At 40.0% G+C, this 21,939-nt stretch overlaps 1 protein-coding gene across 1 annotated transcript in view; it reads left to right on the top strand.

Annotated features, from left to right (window-relative positions):
- The window catches only part of MET (MET proto-oncogene, receptor tyrosine kinase), a 128,105-nt gene that overhangs the window by 96,551 nt on the left and 9,615 nt on the right, over positions 1-21,939 (top strand). Inside the window, exons 12-19 of the mRNA XM_060156814.1 lie at positions 4,814-4,960; positions 7,014-7,170; positions 7,368-7,508; positions 10,531-10,761; positions 12,684-12,764; positions 15,441-15,622; positions 18,575-18,684; positions 19,893-20,058. Coding sequence (XP_060012797.1) covers positions 4,814-4,960; positions 7,014-7,170; positions 7,368-7,508; positions 10,531-10,761; positions 12,684-12,764; positions 15,441-15,622; positions 18,575-18,684; positions 19,893-20,058 — 1,215 coding nt within the window. The remainder of the gene's footprint in view (positions 1-4,813; positions 4,961-7,013; positions 7,171-7,367; positions 7,509-10,530; positions 10,762-12,683; positions 12,765-15,440; positions 15,623-18,574; positions 18,685-19,892; positions 20,059-21,939) is intronic.

Raw genomic sequence — 21,939 nt, 5'->3', positions numbered from 1 at the left:
TGGACAGTGGCCATCAGAAGTAGACATCTCGGGACTTCCCTGGTGGCGCAGTGGTTAAGAACCTGCCTGCCAATGCAGAGGACACGGGTTCGAGCCCTGGTCCGGGAAGATCCCACATTCCATGGAGCAATTAAGCCTGTGCACCACAACTACTGAGGCTGCGCTCTAGAGCCCGCGAGCCACAACTACTGAAGCCCCTGCGCCTAGAGCCCGTGAGCCACAACTACTGAAGCCCCTACGCCTAGAGCCCATGCTCCACAACAAGAGAAGCCACCGCAATGAGAAGCCCACGCACCCCACAAAGAGTAGCCCCCTCTCACCGCAACTAGAGAAAAGCCTGTGCACAGCAACGAAGACCCAATGCCACCAAAAGTAAAAAATAAACAAATTTATGGAAAAAAAAAAGAAGTAGACATCTCTTTAGGAGTACACATTAAGGTACGGTGTTCATGTCAACAACAGCTCACATTTGTGTGGAATTTTAGTTAACACAGTACTTTGACATATATTGTTTCATTTGAGACTCATGTGGACTTGTGAGATTGGGAGGTCAGTGATAATCATCCCCATTTGTAGATAAGTAAACAGATGTTTAGAAAGATTAGGTAATTTGTTTTGGGTCATCTAGGGAGCAAACAGCATAACTAGGGCTCACACTCAAATTTCTTGATTCCAAATTTGGTCTTCTTTCTACTACATTACAAAGGCTTTCATATTAACTTTCATTTCATGAATACCAAAATACCTTTCATAATAGAGAAATTTTTTATCATACGGTACATGGATAGCTGTACAATCCTTTAAGTGAAATAGCTCTAAACTCTAAAAATATCTAAAAGTCAATTCTGTTGAAAGAAACCCTGAATTTTTTCCTAATTATCTTATATGACTCTTTGTTCATGATCATATTTTATGGAAACTAGAGAAGCACAGTGTTTAATGCTGGAACTAGGACTACCTGACATTGCCCTGGGGCTTCGTCTTATTCTGGAGCATACAGATATACATGGTAATAGAGATGCTTCAGAAGTCCAGTTTGGAGAAGTTGGCTGAAACAGGAAAAGCAGCAGGAAGATCATCTAAGTCAGGGAACAGGGGCTCAGGCTACGATACTAGGAGCATAAGATCAAAGGCTGAGAGCTCAGCTAGAGGCCCGTGTCAGTTTCTGGGCATCAGAAGGATCTAGAAGGGAGAGTAGTTCTGAGCTAACTCAGTCTACCTGCTGCCCAGAGCCAGCTAGAGTTTTGTCTTCCTCCCACTTCTGACTAAGCTACCTGCAATTGTAGGCCCAAACCCATTCACAACCACTGTGAGGCCAGTTCTGTCTCCAGACAGGGTAGAAATGAAGGGCTGTTTTCTTAGAGGTCATTTGGTCCAGTGTCAAGACCTATTCTTATTGATGGTGCTCATAAACTAGTACAGTTGACCCTTGAACAACACAGGTTTGAACTGTGCAGGTTCACTATACGCGGATTTTTTTCAATAAATACATACTATAGTCCTATGTGATCCATGGTTGGTTGAATCTGTGGTTACAGAACCTCAGATGCAGAGGGCTGACTGTGAAGTTATACGTGGTATTTCAACTACACGGGGGTCAGTGCCCCTAACCCCCCACGTTATTCAGGGGTCAACTGTATTTCCCTGTGCTACACACTTTAATATGCATTCTGTGGGGGAAAAAAACCCATATTCCAGGGCACATAGACAGCACCTGTGGTTTCCCAGTGCCCCAAGTAGCCAATGAAGAAACCAATTTAATTTTGGTTCATCCAGCTTTCCTCAAAAGACCTGGGAACTTTTTTCCCCAAATGCCTGTTAATGTCCTGTGGAGTTAGTTTTAAAGCTTTCTGTGATGGTTCTTTGGCCTAGTTCCCAAGCTGAGGGGGCTCATATCCTCTGGATAAAGTGGAAATGTCCCTCCACCACCACCCCACCTCACTGACTTTCTATTGCCAGCCTCCCTGGACCGTGGCCTGGCTGAGTCCTGCTACCATCCCCTCCATGGCCTTAACTGACTTGCCCAGACTCAACATGGTGGCCCCCTGGAGTCATGAAAACTTGCAAGACCCTGCCTGTTATAATGCTATTTTTCAAATCCTACCCACTTCCACTCCTATCTGCTCTGCTCTGTAACCAGCTCAGACATGGGTTCCCAGGCCTGAGTCCTAGATAGAAACATGTCATACCTGGCCAGAGTTCAGAGGAAATGGACAAGGGACATCCTGATATGACAGAGGAGTAACAGTTTTTCACTTTAGAAATATATTCATTTAAACATTACAGTGAGGGGAAGAAATTCTTACTCATCTTTATATTATAGAGTTTTGTCTAACACACAGTAGTAGATGGTAAGTAGATTTGTATTAAATGGAATTGATTTGCTTCACGACCAAGTCCCTTCTTGAACCTTAGTTCTCAATGTGTAAAGCAGGAATGACCATAATACCTACCTCAGGGAAGTGTCTTTGCAGGATAAAATGAGATAATAATAACTCTAAATTGCTCTATGGGTGTAGGGGATTAAAGACCAGAAAGCTCCTTTTATTTTGCTTTATTTAAAAACCTATGTATTACTGTTTTAATGACTGAAGAACTAATCCAATTTTGTAAATATGTTCTACTATTTAATAATAGCTAATATTAAATAATAAAAAGTAAATAATAAAATTTCTAAACATAAACATTTTTTTCCACAGCTCAATAAAGCTATGTTTATTTTAAATGACAAAAACTAGCCTATACCTTTTTTTTTTCCTGATTCGGTCCCCTCTGTTATATAGTAGTGGGCTTCCAGTATCAGTTTTTTGATATCTTGGATTGTAAATTTTTTAAATAATCACTATACAGGGCTTCCCTGGTGGTGCAGTGGTTAAGAATCCGCCTGCCAGATAGGGGACACGGGTTCGAGCCCTGGACCGGAAAGATCCCACATGCCGCGGAGCAACAAAGCCTGTGCGCCACAATTACCGAAGCCTGCGTGCCTAGAGCCCGTGCTCCACAACAAGAGGAGCCACCACAATGAGAAGCACGTGCACTGCAACTAAGATTATCCCCCGCTCGTTGCAACTAGAGAAAGCCCTCGCGCAGCAACAAAGACCCAACGCAGCCAAAAATAAATAAATAAGATAAATTTTAAAAAAATAAAATAATCACTATACATATAAAGCTGATATTAATTTCTTATGTAAGTCACTAATTATTATGCCTTTCTTAGTAGGCACAAATGAAAAGGGGTTTCGTTGTTCAGCTTTGTGACCTGTTTTTGTTTTAGATAAGCTTTTATGCAACATCCTAGGGAGCCCTGAGCCTAAAAGGAGTATTGGAAATGTAAACGCAGCATGTTCATCCCTTCCCCCAGCCTTCATCATTATCTAAGCAAGCAAGATACATTTTAGTCATTCCCTCATAAATCAAGCCCTCCAGCTCTTTAATCTCTTTCCTTTGTCATTCCCTGAATTTCCTCCAGTATGTGAGCCAATGCCTTAGCCCTCCTCAGTCCTAACCAACAAGTTGTCATTTGAAGCCCCAAGGTGACTTATTAGATTTATGTGCTTCTACGTTGACTTGCCCTGTGGGGCTGACCTGGTTCAATGGAGTACACATACTGCCTCTAGAAATATCGTAAGGATAGAGTTTGTCTGTATCCATTTTTTTTTTAACTCCAAATTCACGTTAGAAAGAAGTATTTTCTTCCAGCTTCTTTTCCGAGAATAATATTTGACCTAGCAATGTATCGAGATCCATATGAGACAATGTATGTAAAACTAGTTTGCCAAGTGTTAAAGGTCATGTAAAACAAAGTGAGAAACGAAGTAGCAGTACTGTATTTGTTACTGGCTGCTCTTTGTCCCTAAGAAAAATGCTAATAAGTTTTGATATCTCTCTCTCCTCAAAATAATGACTTTTTAATAAACAACCATACTTGGACTTCCCTGGTGGTGCAGTGGCTAAGAATCTGCCTGCCAATGCAGGGGACGCAGGTTCAAGCCCTGGTTCGGGAAGATCCCACATGCCGTGGAGCAACTAAGCCCGTGCGCCACAAGTACGGAGCCTGCGCTCTAGAACCTGCGAGCCACAACTACTGAAAACCGTTCACCTAGAGCCCGTGCTCTGCAACAAGAGAAGCCACCGCAGTGAGAAGCCCGCCCACCGCAACAAAGAGGAGCCCCCCTCGCCGCAACTAGAGAAAGCCCACGTGCAGCAACGAAGACCCAATGCCAAAAAATAAATAATAAAAATAAAATAAATAAATTTTTTAAATAATAAATAAATAGCCATACTCATTAAGTCTTCATATGAGAAATTGTGCCACTTCTTTACCAAGGCTAATTATTGGTTTCTTCAACAAAACAGTGATATTTTAAATACCTAATGGTGACTTCAATTAACTAAATATGTCAAATTGAACAATGTTTTTAACGCCTTCATGTAACTATATAATTGTTCAAAATAATGTAATCATGGGCTTCCCTGGTGGCGCAGTGGTTGAGAGTCCGCCTGCCGATGCAGGAGACGCGGGTTCGTGTCCCGGTCCGGGAAGATCCCGCATTCCGCGGAGCGGCTGGGCCCGTGAGCCATGGCCGCTGAGCCTGCGAGTTCGGAGCCTGTGCTCCGCAACGGTAGAGGCCACAACAGTGAGAGGCCCGCGTACCGCAAAAAAAAAAAAAAAAAAAAATGAGTGTCAGAAAATCATGTGCCTTGGTAAACAACATGGCCTGTGTTTGCAGTATATTTATATTCCTTCACAATTGTTTGCATTCCTGCAAAACTGTGAAGTGTTAACAAGCTCCTTTTTCTTTTTCTCTTCCAGGGAAACGATATTGACCCTGAAGCAGTTAAAGGTGAAGTGTTAAAAGTTGGAAATAAGAGCTGTGAGAATATACAGTCACTTTCTGAAGCCGTTTTATGTACGGTCCCCAATGACCTGCTGAAATTGAACAGCGAACTAAATATAGAGGTGGGATTCCTGCTCTCCTCTCATGATGTAAATAAAGATGCCAGCATAATTATGTCACTTGCAGGCTTGACATAAATCATTAAAGCTCATTTGTCTGTTGGCTTTAGCTCATCATCTCAGCCTTGCTTCTTAGTTGTTATTTTAGAAATAGTGAGGTTTTTGTTGCACTGTCTCCTTCCCAAGCTTCAAAGGGTAGACCTCAAAAGTCCTTGCTGGACACGCTTCTCTCCATCATGCCACGTTCTTGCCGAAATTTTCTGTAATTCTCAGGAGGGATAAGGACACATTCAATAGGGCCCTTTCCCCACCTCTCACCACTCCAAGAGGCCAGAGCCAACAAACTACTGCCTGCTACAGTGATCTCAAATGCAGAGACCCATAAGTAAAAGAATACGTATGCACTGGATGAAGTAAAATAAGAATTAAACTATTTTACAGTAACTTCTTTCATGTAAACAGCTAAATCATATAACTGGGAACCGGAGTGAGTGATTTTTTTTTCATTCTTTTTTTTTTAACAGCTTTATTGAGATTAATTCACATACCATACAGTTTATACATTTAAAGTATACAGTTCAATGGTTTTAGGTATATTACATTATTTTTTTAATTATGGTAAAATACATATAAAATTTGCCATTTCAATCACTTTTTAGTGTACAACTCAGTGGCATTAATTACATTCACAGTGTTGTGCAACCATCACCACTGTCGAATTCCAAAACTTTTTCATCACCCTAAACAGAACCTCTGGAACCATTCAATAGTACTGTCACAATCCCTCCTCTTCCCCAGCCCCTGGTAACCTCTAATCTACTTTCTGTCTTTATGAATTTGCCTACTCTAGACATTTCGTATAAGTGAAATCATATAATATTTGTCCTTTTGTGTCTGGCTTATTCTACTTAGCAAGTTTTCAAGGTTCATCCATGTTGTAGCACGTGTCAGATCTTCATTCCTTTTTAAGGCTGAATAATACTCCACTGTATAGATACACCACATAAGGCTGAATAATATTCCACTGTATAGATATACCACATTTTGTTTATCCAAGAATGTGTGATTTTTAAAGGGTTCCTGAAGTTTTCCAAAAAGTTATGAAATGGGAATGTATGAAAAAAGTTAAAAATCAAAGAAGGCTGGGGCTTCCCTGGTGGCGCAGTGGTTGAGAATCTGCCTGCCAATGCAGGGGACACGGGTTCGAGCCCTGGTCCGGGAAGATCCCACATGCCACGGAGCAACTGGCCCCGCGAGCCACAACTACTGAGCCTGCGCGTCTGGAGCCTGTGCTCCGCAACAAGAGAGGCCGCAACAGTGAGAGGCCCGCACACCGCGATGAAGAGTAGCCCCCGCTGGCCGCAACAAGAGAAAGCCCTCACACAGAAACGAAGACCCAACACAGCCAAAAAAAACTAAAATTAATTAATTAATTAATTAAAAAAAAAAAAAGAAGGCTGAATCATGAGATCAGAGTTTGGAATTAAAAGGACCAGAAATCCTAAAAATCATACCATGTTAGAGCTGGAAGGAACGTCAAAGACTTCTATGTATCAAAACTGAAATAAAAATATTCTGAGACTTTATTATCCCATCATAATAATAATATGATTACTACTTATGGGGAGTCTCCTGTGTCCTCTACCCTACCCTCCAGGACAGAATTAATGTCCTGTTGTCTCTTTTTCTTACTATATGTTCATACTTCTACAGTACATACCATAGCGTACTATAATCATTTATTTTTGTATTTGTTTCCCTTTCGTACTTCAGTTCCTCAAGGTCAGAGACTGATTTTTATCTTTTTACCCCCTAATACCTAGTTATAAGTACAAGCAGCTATGCATAATGTAAGTACTTAAGTGATTAGTAGCCCCTAATTATTTGAACACTGAAACAGAATTGAGGAATGTCTTAATACTCTGAAGGCAGTTATGCTACTTCTAGAACGGTAATAACCAGGTAGTATTTTGAGCCCAGGGAGACTGTGATTCAACTGTGTAGTGTATTTTGTATCTATCATGACTAAATTCTGACTTTTATTTGTCATTTTTAGTGGAAGCAAGCAATTTCTTCAACCGTCCTTGGAAAAGTGATAGTTCAACCAGATCAGAATTTCACAGGACTGATTGTTGGTGTTGTCTCAATATCAATAATACTCTTATTATTACTTGGGCTTTTCCTGTGGCTGAAAAAGAGAAAGCAAATTAAAGGTACATTTTTTGGTTATTGTTTGTTTTAAAGGAGTTGCCTTAAGAATACAGTCGTTACAGTTTAAAATTGTCACAGATTCATGTGTGCGGTCTTATGCAATCCATAAAACCCATGAGTTCTGGTCACTGGGTCAAAGACTACTGGGATCCATGATAGCCAAGTCTTTAACGAGCTCTTTCTCTCTTTCTGTTTTAAGATCTGGGCAGTGAATTAGTTCGCTATGATGCAAGAGTACACACTCCTCATTTGGATAGGCTTGTAAGTGCCCGAAGTGTAAGCCCAACTACAGAAATGGTTTCAAATGAATCTGTAGACTACCGAGCTACTTTTCCAGAAGGTATACTTCAGTTTATTGTTCTGAGACATACCTATACATATACCTCAGTGGGTTGTGTGGCATTGTTGTTTATTTTTGGTTTTGCCTTTATATTTTTATAAAAATATAAAAGAAGTATTCACCTCTTCTTTGGCCAAAGAAGTATTTAATTTGACACAGAGTTACACAGCTCTTATTTTAAAATGAACTCATTTACATGTTATATGAGATTTTTAGAGTCTTTAAGCTCTGTTCTCACAAAAAGGTTCATTTTAAAATCATTTGAGCAAAGATAAGGTGTTTATCATCTGAGTGCAATGCTAAAAAATTGTGAAGCTCTCTTTAACAACCCAGGAAGAGTTAAGATAGGAAACGTATATTTATTGAAATAGAAGTTAGTACAGCTACATTTTTTTACCCGTGGATCCTCAAACATTTAAATTATACTTTTAGCCCTCCTTTGAAGGATTCTCAATGAACTGTTAGTACTCAGCTTTTTACCCACAGCATCCCAGGACTTGAATATATTTTGAGTCTTATCCAATAAAAACCTTCAATTATGCTATTTAAAAGGGAGGGTTAACATCATCTGTTTTGCAAAACATTAGACCTAATAATTGTCAGATTAGCCAGAGCATTTCACATTGTTTTATTTAAAATCTCCTGGTAAAAGCAAAATGTCTGTATTGTATCTGCTCCATTATCTTTAGAAGTTACAGGACGTGAGTCAAGTACAAGCATTTTCCTGGTTGAATATTTACCAGTGGATAAATAAAATGAGTCACAGACAGTTGAGGATACTGCAGAACTTAGAAGTTGCTCATCAAAACAAGTACAAGAGCAATGAGTCACTTACCATTTTAACTTTTTCAACACTTACTGCCTCTTACTTTTTCAAGTTTATGTTAGTTCTATAGAGATGTTCTATAGACACTGTTAATATTGTCTTTTCCCACGTGACTCCCTTTACCTTTAAGAATCCAAGCCCTTAACAACGTGGACAAATCAAGTCCAGTTTATAGTTTTGAAATTTAGATCTGTTTATTATTTTATATTCACATTTAATGGCTCTAATTTGAGATCTTTAGAATTCACAAGTAATTTTTTTAAAGAAGCACATTTAATCTTCCTTCAACCTCATTACTCACCAGACCTCTGTCATCATTGCTAAGAAACTTGAGTTTCATCCTCTTTCCTACATTGAACCTACTCCTTGGAGATATGGAAAAATAAAATAGGCAAAAGAAAGTTATCCAGATAGAATAATGAGGAAATGCACAGCCAGCACCTAATAAAGTGGCACCTACAGAGCTTCTCTCTCTGTGTGCAGTGGGGACAGCATCCTTATCAGTCTTTCATGCAGACCTAGAATTCTCTGTGTGTCAGACCAGAATCACACACTGATGGTTTAAATTGGTTTGTGTGCATGTTTGAACTTAGCCCAAAGGTCAGTACAATTTCTATGCCAGAGGATTTTTTCCTGTGCCTCATCAAGGGTTTCCCTTAATCTCTGCACCTCTGAAAATTTAGAACCCTGATCTCTAGGTGCAAAGGTTTGAGAAGTGAAGACAAAGGAACTGAGTTTACAGAGGTTCATCCGCATTTCCATCCCCTAGGAAAGGTTTGGAAACCCTGACTCTGGAATTAAAGGAACAGACACCCAGCTGGGCTCCTTCCTTCCCTCACCCATCCAACATCTCAAGCACTCCCCTGATGTTCTACATCCTTCTTTTAAGGTTGCATCTGTCTCATTTCCAGCTAGTGATTACTATAACTACAGGTGGTCCCAAAGCTTTTCTGGAACCACTGTTGAAATTTACTGCTCTGGCCAAATTGATGTATTAACCAAACTTCCAACGTGGCAGATACTAAACATGTTTAAGTGGGCTTAGGAATACTTAGGGTACCATCAACTTTCTTTTTAATGATCCTCTCTTAAGTTCTGATTTTCCTGCTCCTTTGCAAAAGAGCTTTTTGTGCTAATGCGGACCCCCTCATAAGCCTCTCCCCTCTCCCTGTGTTATATACTAATACATTTCAATACCCAGCCTAGTTAGTCTTCAAGTCAGTTGCTGCCAGTATAATGCCCTCTCCTTGACATGTATGCATTCCCTTTGGAAAGGGCGAAGCAACTGGTGGCTTTTTTGCCTTATCTGGCATTAAGAAATGTATTCTCAGCCCCATAATTCCCTACCCCTGAAATGGAAAAGATTCACCTAGAAAAAGGGAACCTTGCTTGAGGCTCTTACCGTTTTGGTTATAAAGATCAATTTACAAGGAATGCTGATCTGATCCCTTTCCAAGTGTCCTCAAGTAAGCAATGAGAATGGCACACTAACCCAATTCTAATCTGCTTTCTCTAAAGAGTGATAACACTAGATCTGCTGCCATCACCACAGTATGGAGAACTTACCACAAATGTGAAAAACTTTCAGTTCTGAAATTTTAGCCATTGCATATTTCTAGTCGTTTGTGTGTATGGGTGTATATTTATATAGAGAGATATAGATATATAATATTTCATTTTACATATTTTTCATTGACCAGGAATCCACATAGGTTTTGAGCAATACTAATTCATTCCATTAATAAACACTAGTCTCTCAAAAGGCATCTTTTTTCATTTTCTTATAGTTGAGTTGGATTTTTGTGGGAGCCAGGCAGTTGCTTACTATTTTTGCTGCTTTGCATTCTTAAGAATATAGTATATTAAAAAACAAATCTCAAGCTTGGGTTTTTGCTATACCTAAAAAGAGAAATGTCTAAGGAAATGAAGAGGGAAAACAAGCTTTCAAAGTTACTGCTTAATATTCTTACAAGAGAATCAATAATTTTTTTTTTAAACACACACACGCATACCTGTATCTTTTCCCAATTTTATTAAACCAATTCCTTTGTAAGGGTTTTTCCTAGCCTCATTCAATGATACAACCATCATTTCTTTAAATTTAAATTTAAACTTTGGTTTTGTTATTAATTCAGTTTGCTGCCCCACTAAGTGAGGTTTCACTATTGTTTCTAATAATTTTGCTTTATCTTGCAGACCAGTTTCCTAACTCATCTCAGAATGGGTCATGCAGACAAGTGCAGTATCCTCTGACAGACCTATCCCCCATCCTAACTAGTGGGGACTCTGATATATCCAGTCCATTACTGCAAAATACTGTCCACATTGACCTCAGTGCTCTAAATCCAGAGCTGGTCCAGGCAGTTCAGCACGTAGTGATTGGGCCAAGCAGCCTGATTGTGCATTTCAATGAAGTCATAGGAAGAGGTAAGTATTTCCACTCAACTTTTTGTTAAACACGATTTTCCAGTAAGCATTTTATCTTCTGCCTTTGCAGATTAGGAATTAGACAATGGTGAAAGCAACTGACAGAACAGTGATAACAAGTGCACTTGATTTCTGTTCTGCAGACATACAGCCCTGCAAATCACATCCATGGGGATTTGTCCCTGTGCATGGAGACAACTTGATAATCTCCCAAACGTATTAGAAATAACTCACATTCCTCCCTCACCTTTTTCATAATGACAACTATAATTTCTTGAAACGTGCCTTTTACTTCCTTCTAAAAATCATTCTGTTAAGTTCCAATATTTTTACTCCTCTCTCCTTCCAGTCTTTCTCTACCCTGAGAATAGTGACTAACTCTATGAAGTCCTGGTTTATAGCAATTTGTATACTGCTGGACAGCATCAGGAGACAGGGAATTTATAGCCTTCCCTTGATCTGAAGCAACATACATCATCACTACAATGCACTCCAATTTCTTTATACAAAGAGGAATGAATATTTGTAATAAGCCAGCCAGAGCAGCAATAACAGCTAGTGTGTACAGTATTTGAGGAAATATTGAGCAGGAAAAGAAACCAACCGGAAGCCAGGAAATGAACTCCACTCTTCCCTTTTTTTCTAAAAAGCTTTTACCTTTAATACTGAATGGCCTCTGATCCCTCTTTATTCAGTGTGCGCTGCAAGAGGTAGCAGAGACATCAGCCAGCATGATGCAGAAGAAGCTGATGGGACAATTTGCCTTTTGTGTTCACGAGGCCTTCCCATTTTCCTGTGAAAGCATCAACACATTCCTCTATCGCATACTCCAGATTTTAATCCTTAGCATGCTCCCCTTCCCAAGTAGCAGCTTCGCTGTTAACAAACGTGTTTCACATCAGAGTAATATATAGTTCTTTTACCAGCCTGTAAATCCTAGTAATTGTACCAGTTTTAGAGTGTGTGGCTTCACTAATTATGTTCTAATTCTACATATTGTAAAATTAGTATTTTATCATGAAAGGTGCTAAAAATGGCAATTATCTCTCTTATAAAGTAAAAATCATGAATGATTCTATAAGTATTAACTATTATTTATTTATATGCTTTCCCCAGTAGAACATGAGCCCTCAAGAGCATTTATTTAGTCATCTTTGCATTACAAGAGAGTAGACTAATGCCCAACACTCACATGCTAGGCACTCAGGGGGTCTTGGCCAGCTGGACAACTTAATGACTTACACAGCTATCAGACATTTGGCACCTCTGGGGAAAATTACTGCCACTGGATGAAAGGCTACCATTGGGAAAGTGATGTGGCTAAAACCAGAGAACTAGATGAAATGACTCAGAGTGAATTTGCTTCATTTGGGCGATTGCCTTTCAGTTTCTGCCAACCTGGATTACAAACTAACTGGTGACTAAAGGGGGAAATCCTTATTCTGTAATGCTAATCTTATTTCTAATGGTGACATTTTTATTTCATTTCAGTTTATTGGAATATAGGGAGCTTATTTTATTGTATTTCTTTATGTGGGTAAAACTTCATTTTTCATATTTAAAAGATGTTATTTGATCCTTAAAACTAATGTTTCTTTTACGAGGCAGATGTTACTCCTGTTTTCAGTGGTTCCACTGTGGTTGAATATTTTATTATGTTAACCTTTAATAACAGTTACATCACCTAAATATTTGCCATGTATTAAATAATCATATTGCTTGTATCTTTGGGTGAAATTAATTACGTATACATATTTCACAAACACACACAAATAGTGGTATTGTTAATCAAAAGCATAAGAAACAATGCACTTTTTTTCCATGTAGGAAAAAAAGAGAAATGAAGATCATGAAGAGCTTAATAAATAATATCGCACAATTAAAAGTAATGTGGCACTAACCAAGTTCCCTCTTTCATGTAGGACATTTCGGGTGTGTATATCATGGGACTTTGTTGGACAACGATGATAAGAAAATTCACTGTGCTGTGAAATCCTTGAATAGTAAGTTATATTTTATTTAACAGTGGAGTACACTTTCGTGGTTTGCAAACTAATAAATAGTTCATAATAAAACGTTGATTTACACTTTCCCTTGTGGAAAAATCAGCAGCTGCTGGAATTATGGATCTAATCCTGAAAATTCGTTTGATCTAAATTCTTATTGATGGGACTTCCCTGGTGGTGCAGTGGTTAAGAATCTGCCTGCCAATGCAGGGGACACGGGTTCAAGCCCTGGTCCGGGAAGATCCCACATGCCGTGGAGCAACTAAGCCCGTGTGCCACAACTACCGAGGCTGGGCTCTAAAGCCTGCAGCCACAACTACTGAAGCCCGCGCGCCTAGAGCCCGTGCTCCGCAACAAGAGAAGCCACCGCAATGAGAAGCCCGCGCACCGCAATGAAGAGCAGTCCCCACTGGCCACAACTAGAGAAAGCCCGCATGCAGCAACGAAGACCCAACGCAGCCAAAAATTTAAAAAAAATATATATATAAATAAATTTATTTTTTAAAATTCTTATTGAAATGTTTCCTCAGAAATTATCCCTCAGAGCCCTCATAAGTAAGAATGAAGGAGAAATGAGGTTCTTGGATGAGCCTAAGTATCATTTAAATATGTTTGACTTATAATATTTGTTTTACAAGTGATATTTATGGAAACTATGGGAAGCATGTTGGCACATACAGTAATAATGACTCATTTTACCCAGAGACATTACTATAATTATTTTTTAACCATGACTTCCATCAAAAAGATAAAAAATGAAATAAGAAAACAGGAAAAAAATATGCCAGCAGAAAATTGAAAAATTGTAAATGTGGTAATATCTCATTTATCCACATTTTTGGTGAATGAGGTATTCCACATAAATGTACTTCCTTAACAAGTGATACTTACCCTCTTTTAGTGCTAGACATATATTTTTTAATATTATCTGCTATTGAGAAAATCTTTTTAAAATGGAATGCATACTCTTTCTAAGAAGCAGGGAATGCTGGAGTTACTCAGTTTTCCTGGGTCTCTCCCATGTATGCATGTTATTCAACTTTGCTTTAAAAAAAAGAGAAAAGAAACATGGAATGCTTCCAAACATAAACTAAGACTTTATTAATGACCCAGAGCCATAATTATGGCATAAATTACTGTCTTGTACAACCCAATATACTCCTCATACTAGAGCTTTCCTGGCTCCACCTTTGCTGACAGGTCTCACATGTCAGGTCAGTGTGCTTGCCTTTTCTACCCCCATTTCTAAATTTCTGCTCATAGTTTGAGGCAGCCTGAAAAAATGTTAACAAGATATATTACAGATTTATATTGGAATTAATAAGCATTCAATGCGCATGTGAAAGGTTTTCTTACAAGATACATTATTGCCAGAAATATTTCAGCTTTTTTAAACATAAATCTCCATGCTGAGCAGTGTTCTGTATGGTTCATTTTTTTGAAAGGCTAACCACAAGGTAATTAAAGGGACAGTTTATATGAAATCTAACTACAAACTGTGATGGATTAAGTATAATTGTCAATAAGTTTGCCTCACTAAAGAGTACCCCTGCCAGTTGTACTCAGAACAGTCCTAATGCCAACAAATCTTTCTCTGTCCCTGGTGTGTGCTGATCTCTGTTTGGTCCAGATGGACTTCCAGGTCTTGGAATGCATTGCATTTGTAGACGAATATCATCACTGACACTGATACTAATCAGATTAATAAATTAAAGGTTGTTAACTCTTTATTAGTGCTGACTATTGTCAGGCCCTCGGGATCTCTATCTGGAAATGATTAGAAACTATTATAACAAAATAGTCTACTTAGATACCATAGACAACGTTTGGTCTTCAAATCCTCCTACTCCAGGGATTGGAAAACTATGGCCTGCTGCCTGTTTTCATAAATAAAGTTTATTGAGACTCAGCCACTATTGTCTGTGGCTGCTTTTGCGCTGCAATGGCAAGAGTTGAGTATTTGCAACAGAGACCATAAGGCTTACAAAGCCAAAAATATTTACTATCTGGCCCTTTACAGAAAAGTTTGCCAACCCCTGCCCTAGACAATCACTACAGAAATGGACTGGCCTGCTTCTGTCTCCTTTTTCTGTAAGAGACAAACTATGGTTCTGCATGAGACAAACAGATTGCTAGACTCTTACAAAAACAGGTACAGGTGGTGACTTAAAGGTGTAGCACAGGGACTTCCCTGGTGGTGCAGTGGTTAAGAATCCACCTGCCAATGCAGGGGACACAGGTTCGAGCCCTGGTCCGGGAAGATCCCACATGCTGTGGAGCAACTAAGCCCGTGCACCACAACTACTGAGCCCACATGCCACAACTACTGAAGCCCGCACACCTAGAGCCCATTCTCCGCAACAAGAAAAGTCATTGCAATGAGAAGGCTGTGCACCGCAATGAAGAGCAGCCCCTCCTCGCCAAAACTAGAGAAAGCCCTCGCGCATCAATGAAGACCCAACGCAGCCAAAAATAAAATTAAAAAAAAAAAAAAAGTGCAGCACAGGTGACATCATTCACTCAGAAGTATTGTAAAGAAACACTCTGATGATAAGGCATCAGGGCAAGATGTAGCCGAATGGTTTTACCTTCCATTGCTCTCCCTCTCTGAACTTGACAAAGTAATCGTTGTCCCTGTAATGAGGTTAATGTCTCCACTGCTGGCTTTCTCAGGAATCACTGACATAGGAGAAGTTTCCCAATTTCTGACGGAGGGAATCATCATGAAAGATTTTAGTCATCCCAATGTTCTCTCGCTCTTGGGAATCTGCCTTCGAAGTGAGGGGTCTCCACTGGTGGTCCTACCATACATGAAACATGGGGATCTTCGAAATTTCATTAGAAATGAGACTCACGTAAGTATATTACCAAACTTACTAATTCATGAACTAGCTGTAAGCCAGCGAGTCTTCCAAAATGTGCCTGTTTTGAACCTTTTTTAAAGCTTTTAGCCAAAGAAGCACATATAAAATGTTTGCACCATTCAAATGGACAGAGGCCACTTCAATTTGCTGGTTCCTCAAAATCCTCTATCCTAGTAGGAAGATAGTGATACTTAGAAGGGTCTCCTGGGGGCAGTGATTCTTACCTGCACTGCAACATCCTTGCTGTACCATCTGCTGGATAGGTACTCATCTTTGAGTACCTACTATATGCCAGAAAATGTACCACACAGGAGACGTAGAGCCAGAATGAGCCTCAGCTTTCAAGGAGTTTTAACCTTAGAAGGAAGAAATACATCGAAAATTAATTATAAATGGGTCTCTTACTATTTTTCAAGCTTGCCATCCACTCTTCTACCTCAGGACCTTTGCACTTGCTATTCTCTCTGCCTGGACTACTCTTTCCCAAAATATCCACATATCTCAGTCATCAACTTCAGCTTTTTGCTGTAATGTCATCTTCAAAATGAAGCTTCCCTGACCTGTCTGAAGTTGCAGCTGACCACCACACCCTCATGCCCTCTTTCTTGCTCCTCTCCCCTGCTTTGTTTTTCTTCATCACACTTACCCTCATATCATACACTAGGGCTGAGTTATCCAATGCTGTGGCCACAAGGCACACGTGAATGTGGCTTGTCCAAACTGAGATGTGCTGTAAGTATAGAATACATCCCAGGTTTTGAATATTTAGTATAAAAAAAGAAAGTAAAATATCTCATCAATAATTGTTTATAATGATTACATGTTGAAATGATATTTGGGATGTGCTGGGTTGAAAAATATATTGTGAAAATTAATTTTGCTTGTTTCTTTTTAATTTTTTAATGTGACTATTAGAAAAATTTTAATTACATATGTGGCTTGTATTATATTTCTATTGAACAGTGCTCTACTAGGCAATAAATAAATAATATATGTATACACACACACACACATACACACACATCCCATTAGAATTCAAGCACATGAGGGTAGCTAATTTTGTTCACTGCTGTAGCAGTAACACCTAAAATAGTGTTTGGCACATAGACTCTCAGGAGATATTTGTTGAATGAATGAGCTCAGGGTTACAAAAGAGGTTCTTAGATGCTTGCAAATGAGGGTTCTAAGTGACATTTATGCTGGTTCCCAAAGGCTGAGCAAACAATGGCCAGGCCAGGACCAGGGAGGGAAGAAGGAGTCTCCAGAACTGAAGTCACAGATGGCCCCTGGCTGCTTCTTGGCTCCTGTGATCAGGCCTCTTTGGGAGTTACGGAGTAGCTTTACTCTTGATCAACAGCTTCATAAACATGAGGTCAGGTTCTCGGAGGAAATAAGCTCTAGGACAGTAAAGAAATATTTTGCATTCAGTCAAAAGAATAAAATATTCCCTAGCAGTGAATTTTTGCAAATAAGATGAATTTACCTTACAAAGCACAGAGCTTTGGCCTTACCATACCCACTTTTCCACTCTAACTCTTGCCATTACCCTGATGAGTTCATCTGGTTGGATATGCCATCTTCTCTAGGTATTATTCCCCCAGGGTTAAAGCATGATAGAGATTTCCTATTATACAGTATCATGGCCTTTTATATTTTTATAGTCCAAGGAGTCTATACTTATTACAACCACTAACAGATATGTCTTAAAGAAGCCTAAAACACAGGAAATGGCCCCTCCACATGCTGTATGCATTAAGGAGGGCTGTAGCCCTCCTTTCAGAGTCCCCACTGTCTGCCTCTTAAGTTCACAAACTCCACAGTGGCTGCTGAAGAAGAGATATCCTGTTCCTGATGGCCAGACACCAGTAGGGCTATCAGCCACAGTGACATCTATGTGATTTCAGATACAGTTCTCATAGGTACTAAAGGCATTACTCTGTCCATCCAATTTTGTGTGTTGAGCTTATGGAGAATGAGATTTCCTGTTCTCTGTGTGGGTCCAGGCCACTGGTGCTTCAGTACCAGTAGGAGGGCTTCTGATGTGATTGATTTCACTACAGTGTGGGCTTTGGAGTCTAACAGATTTAGGTTAAAACCCTAACTCCACAACTTAGCATCTGAGTGGTTTGGGGTGATGTATTTTTCTGGGAACATCCTTGTATTAACCGTGTATTTCTGATGCTCTGACTTGTGGGGACATGCTGACCCTGGAGAGACTGCCCCTCCCAGGACTAGCAAATTCCCAGAGGTATTAAACAACTCACCTTCAAAGAGCATGCCTTTCATCACCAAACCAACCACTCCAGAGCCCATACCCCAGCCACCTCCTTTAAAGTGCTCTCACACTCTGGGACATTATCCACCTGCCCTGATCACTTCAAGACCAGGTACCAGACTACTAGGGACAGTCCCTATACCCCAGAGCCCACTGAAATTATTCAAACCAGCCAATTCTAAGCCTGCTTCACCCATTCCTTCCCACAGAAACCACAATACAGACTCTTGCTTGTGTTTTCCCCTTGCTCCCTCTGCCTCCTTATTAACCAACCCTGGTGCTTCCCTGAGTGGCCTTGTATGACATGGCATGCCTCCTTCTCTTGGGAGTTGTGAGTAACAGCCTTTTCGATGGCAGTTGTTCCCATCTGCTGGCCTTACCACACCTAAATAATAATAAAACCTACATTTTAAAACACCTCCAGTTCCCCATCTGGAAAATGGAGCCCATATCACAGACGTGAGTATATAAGGATTAGCCAGAGTTTATAAAGACATCTAGCCTGGTACTTTGTAAATAACAGATACTTAATAAATTATTGCTGTTATCAACAGGGCACAAGTTATTATTTGAAACAAGGTCATTCTTATAAACATTTCATAATTCTGAGCTCATAGCTAGAACAGTAAATGCTTAGTTTATGCGTTTCCAATTCTCTTTGATTACAGAACCCCACTGTGAAAGATCTTATTGGCTTTGGTCTTCAAGTAGCCAAAGGCATGAAATACCTTGCAAGCAAAAAGTTTGTCCACAGAGACTTGGCTGCAAGAAACTGTATGTAAGTAGAAGAATCTCTGTGCCTGCAGTCCAAATTAAGTGACAAGGAGGAATCTGTTTTCCACTGTTCAAGGCTAGAGAGGATGTTTTCTCTTCTCATGCAAAAGTCCGTTAGTTCCGTTACAGTTTTAAATCGATATGTAAGCACTGGGGATGTAGGTGGGGCTTTCAGGCTTTATCAAACAGAATTTAAAAGGAATTCTCCAGAGGGGGTTTAAACAGCTGTTGTGTGCTCTTGCTTTTCTTTTTCCTTCCCACCCATAGCCCCCAGTGTTGTGGTTTCACACTGCATTAGTTTTTGGGAGGGAGAATTTGATCTTCAGCATTTTGCAGTGAAAAGGAGAGGGCTGGTAACACAAATACCAACATATTGTAACTTCCCAAGAGTGGATTTGAAGTCAGCCTGCAGAAACCCTACCAAAAATGGTATTTGGGAATGAATATACAAAGAACTTTATTTGTGTCTGTCTGCCTGGGCTGTATAATACAACAGTCAACAGTTTGTAGTTGATTTGTGCTTTCCCTTACATGGCACTGATTCATGGCTCATGGTACCTGTGAATGAAAGAACTGTGCTATTAATTTCCTACCTTGGTTTTGGTCAATGTAACAACATAAAAGCCAGCTTAAACAAAAGGTACATAGCCTCAGATAGAAGAAATTGATTTTTGTTGAACCTTGCTGTTTTCCTAGATGCTTTACTATGTATCGTTTTTCTCTATTACCTCACTGGCGGAACATAAGAGTTGTACTTACTAGCCTAGCCCACTGAGAATGAAAAAGGAAAATAACAGTCCCCTCTCATATCTCCCCCATAAAACTAAGTATTGCTAATAAGCTGGCAAGTGAAAATTAGTGATTGCTTTGGGTAGTCAGTTGGCATACTCGATTTAGCAACCAAGGAAAGCTGGGAGGGTAGCCAATTTTACTACTTCTCCAGATCTCCATGAAAGCAAAAAAGATTTTCTTATGCCGCATCATTTATAATCTCTTTCCTTGGTCTCTTGAATTTAAAATGTAAATGTCAAGCATTTTTATTCAAGAATTCCATTGTAATTTAGTGTTAGTCAAAACAGGCCAGATGAAGCCCTCCCTTCAGAAGTTATGGATTTCAAATACTGAAGTCCCTTATTCTAATCTTTAGAGATTCAGCATCACTGTAAATTATTCTATTTCAGCCACCAGTAATAATTTTTGTTCTTTCTGTAGGCTGGATGAAAAATTCACTGTCAAAGTTGCTGATTTTGGCCTTGCCAGAGACGTGTATGATAAGGAATACTATAGCGTACACAACAAAACAGGTGCAAAACTGCCGGTGAAGTGGATGGCTTTAGAGAGCCTGCAAACTCAGAAATTTACCACCAAGTCAGATGTGGTAATGTATTGATCACCCCAACCTCCTCTTTTACTTTTATACCTAACTTTTTTAGTAGTTTTATGGGAACTTAATTTTTTATTAATTAATTTATTTATTTCTATTTTTGGCTGCGTTGGGTCTTCGTTGTTGCACTCAGGCTTTCTCTAGTTGCTGTGAGCAGGGGCCGCTCTTCGGTGTGGTGCATGGGCCTCTCATTGTGGTGGCTTCTCTTGTTGCGGAGCATGGGCTCTAGGCACGCGGACTTCAGTAGTTGTGGCATGTGGGCTCAGTAGTTGTGGCTCACAGGCTTAGTTGTTCCGCGGCATGTGGGATCTTCCCGGGCCAGGGCTTGAACATGTGTCCCCTGCATTGGCAGGGGGATTCTTAACCACCGCACCACCAGGGAAGTCCCAGGAAGTTAATTAAAAAAAAAAAAAAAAAAAAAAGATACCTTCAGCACCACTAATTTCAGTTTTCTTCGGAAGTAAAAACAGGCTTGAGTGTCTAACAGGTACCCATAGTATGTTTCCATAAATTCATTCATTTATTCGGAAACATTTGTCCAGAAGAATAGCACATTAAGTCCTTGGGAAGCCCAGAGCTGAACCAGGTATGAACTCTGTCCTCCAGGAGCTTTTGCTCAGCAGGAATGGGAAGGCATATCCGTCACTAACTCACACAAAGTAGACTGGGATTAGTCCAGCCACTCATAGCTCAAGGGCAGAAGAAGCTGTAACTGAGGCACGTCTAGCAGTGTGGGCCTAGCTAGAAAAGTGCCCTCCTTTATCTGCAATGGTCATCCTCCTGTCACAGAACAAGCTTCTAAAGGCGTGCACCTGAGCTATGAGGGTAGGCAAGACCATGGGCAGACTCACCTGGGCAGCCAAATCTACCACACTGCCCTTTCACCTGGTGGAGGAGGTGGTGCTTGAAATGGGCCTTAAAGGAGGATGGAAATGATGGACAATGAAAAAATGCCAATCCAGGTGAGGCAAAGGGGCAGGAAAGTATACAAATCTGTAAAGTTCTAAGGAAACAGTAAGCAGCAGTGATTCAGCAAAAATAGAAGGCGCAAAGGGAACTTGTGAGACTAAATTGAGAAAAATATTTTCATAGTAGGTCATAGAGATCCTTGGAAAGCAAACTAGGGAGTCTGGAATTTATTCTCTGGCCATGTGGAAACATTAAAGTGAATCAGATTACACTACAGCCTTTCTTCATTCTGTAAGATGTTTTGAGAGGAGTAGATGCAGGAAGACAAAGTGAGAGGTAGGATTTGAAATAATATAGAAATTGTAAGAACAGAAAAGAGTTGGAAGGAAAGGCATCTCAGAGGTAGAATCAACAATATTTAGCAAGAAATTGTTGAAAGTCAAAGCTGAGCAAAGTTATATACTGGTGCAATTACAAGTATGTGAAACAGAGGAGCAAAAGCCGGTTTAGGAGGAAAAATACCAATTGAACCTTGAACATATTGAGTTTGACTTGGGAGTAGGACATACAGGCGAAGTGTCTGTCAGGCAGTTGGAAATGTGGATCTGCAGCTTGTACAAACTCTTTAGTTGTCTTAGTCAACTAGGGCTGCCATAACAAAGTATCACAGACTGGGTGGCTTAAACAATGGACATTTATTTTTTGCAGTTCTAGAGGGTAAAAGTGGGAAATCAGGGTGCCAGTGTGGTCAGCTTCTGGTGAGGAAAACACATGGCCACCTTTTCACTGTGCCTCATGCTAGGGAGAGAGCAAGAGTAAGCTCTTGGGTGTCTGTTCTTGTAAGGGCACTAACCCCATCCTCATGACCTCATCTAAACCTAATTATCTCCCAAAGGCTCCACCTCCAAATACCATCACAATGGGAGTTGGAGTCTTAACATATGAATTTGGAAAGGGGGGACACAG

The sequence above is a fragment of the Lagenorhynchus albirostris genome, chromosome 8 (genome assembly GCF_949774975.1).
Source record: "Lagenorhynchus albirostris chromosome 8, mLagAlb1.1, whole genome shotgun sequence".
NCBI lineage: Eukaryota > Metazoa > Chordata > Mammalia > Artiodactyla > Delphinidae > Lagenorhynchus > Lagenorhynchus albirostris.
This window is presented reverse-complemented; position numbering and strand designations above follow the sequence as displayed.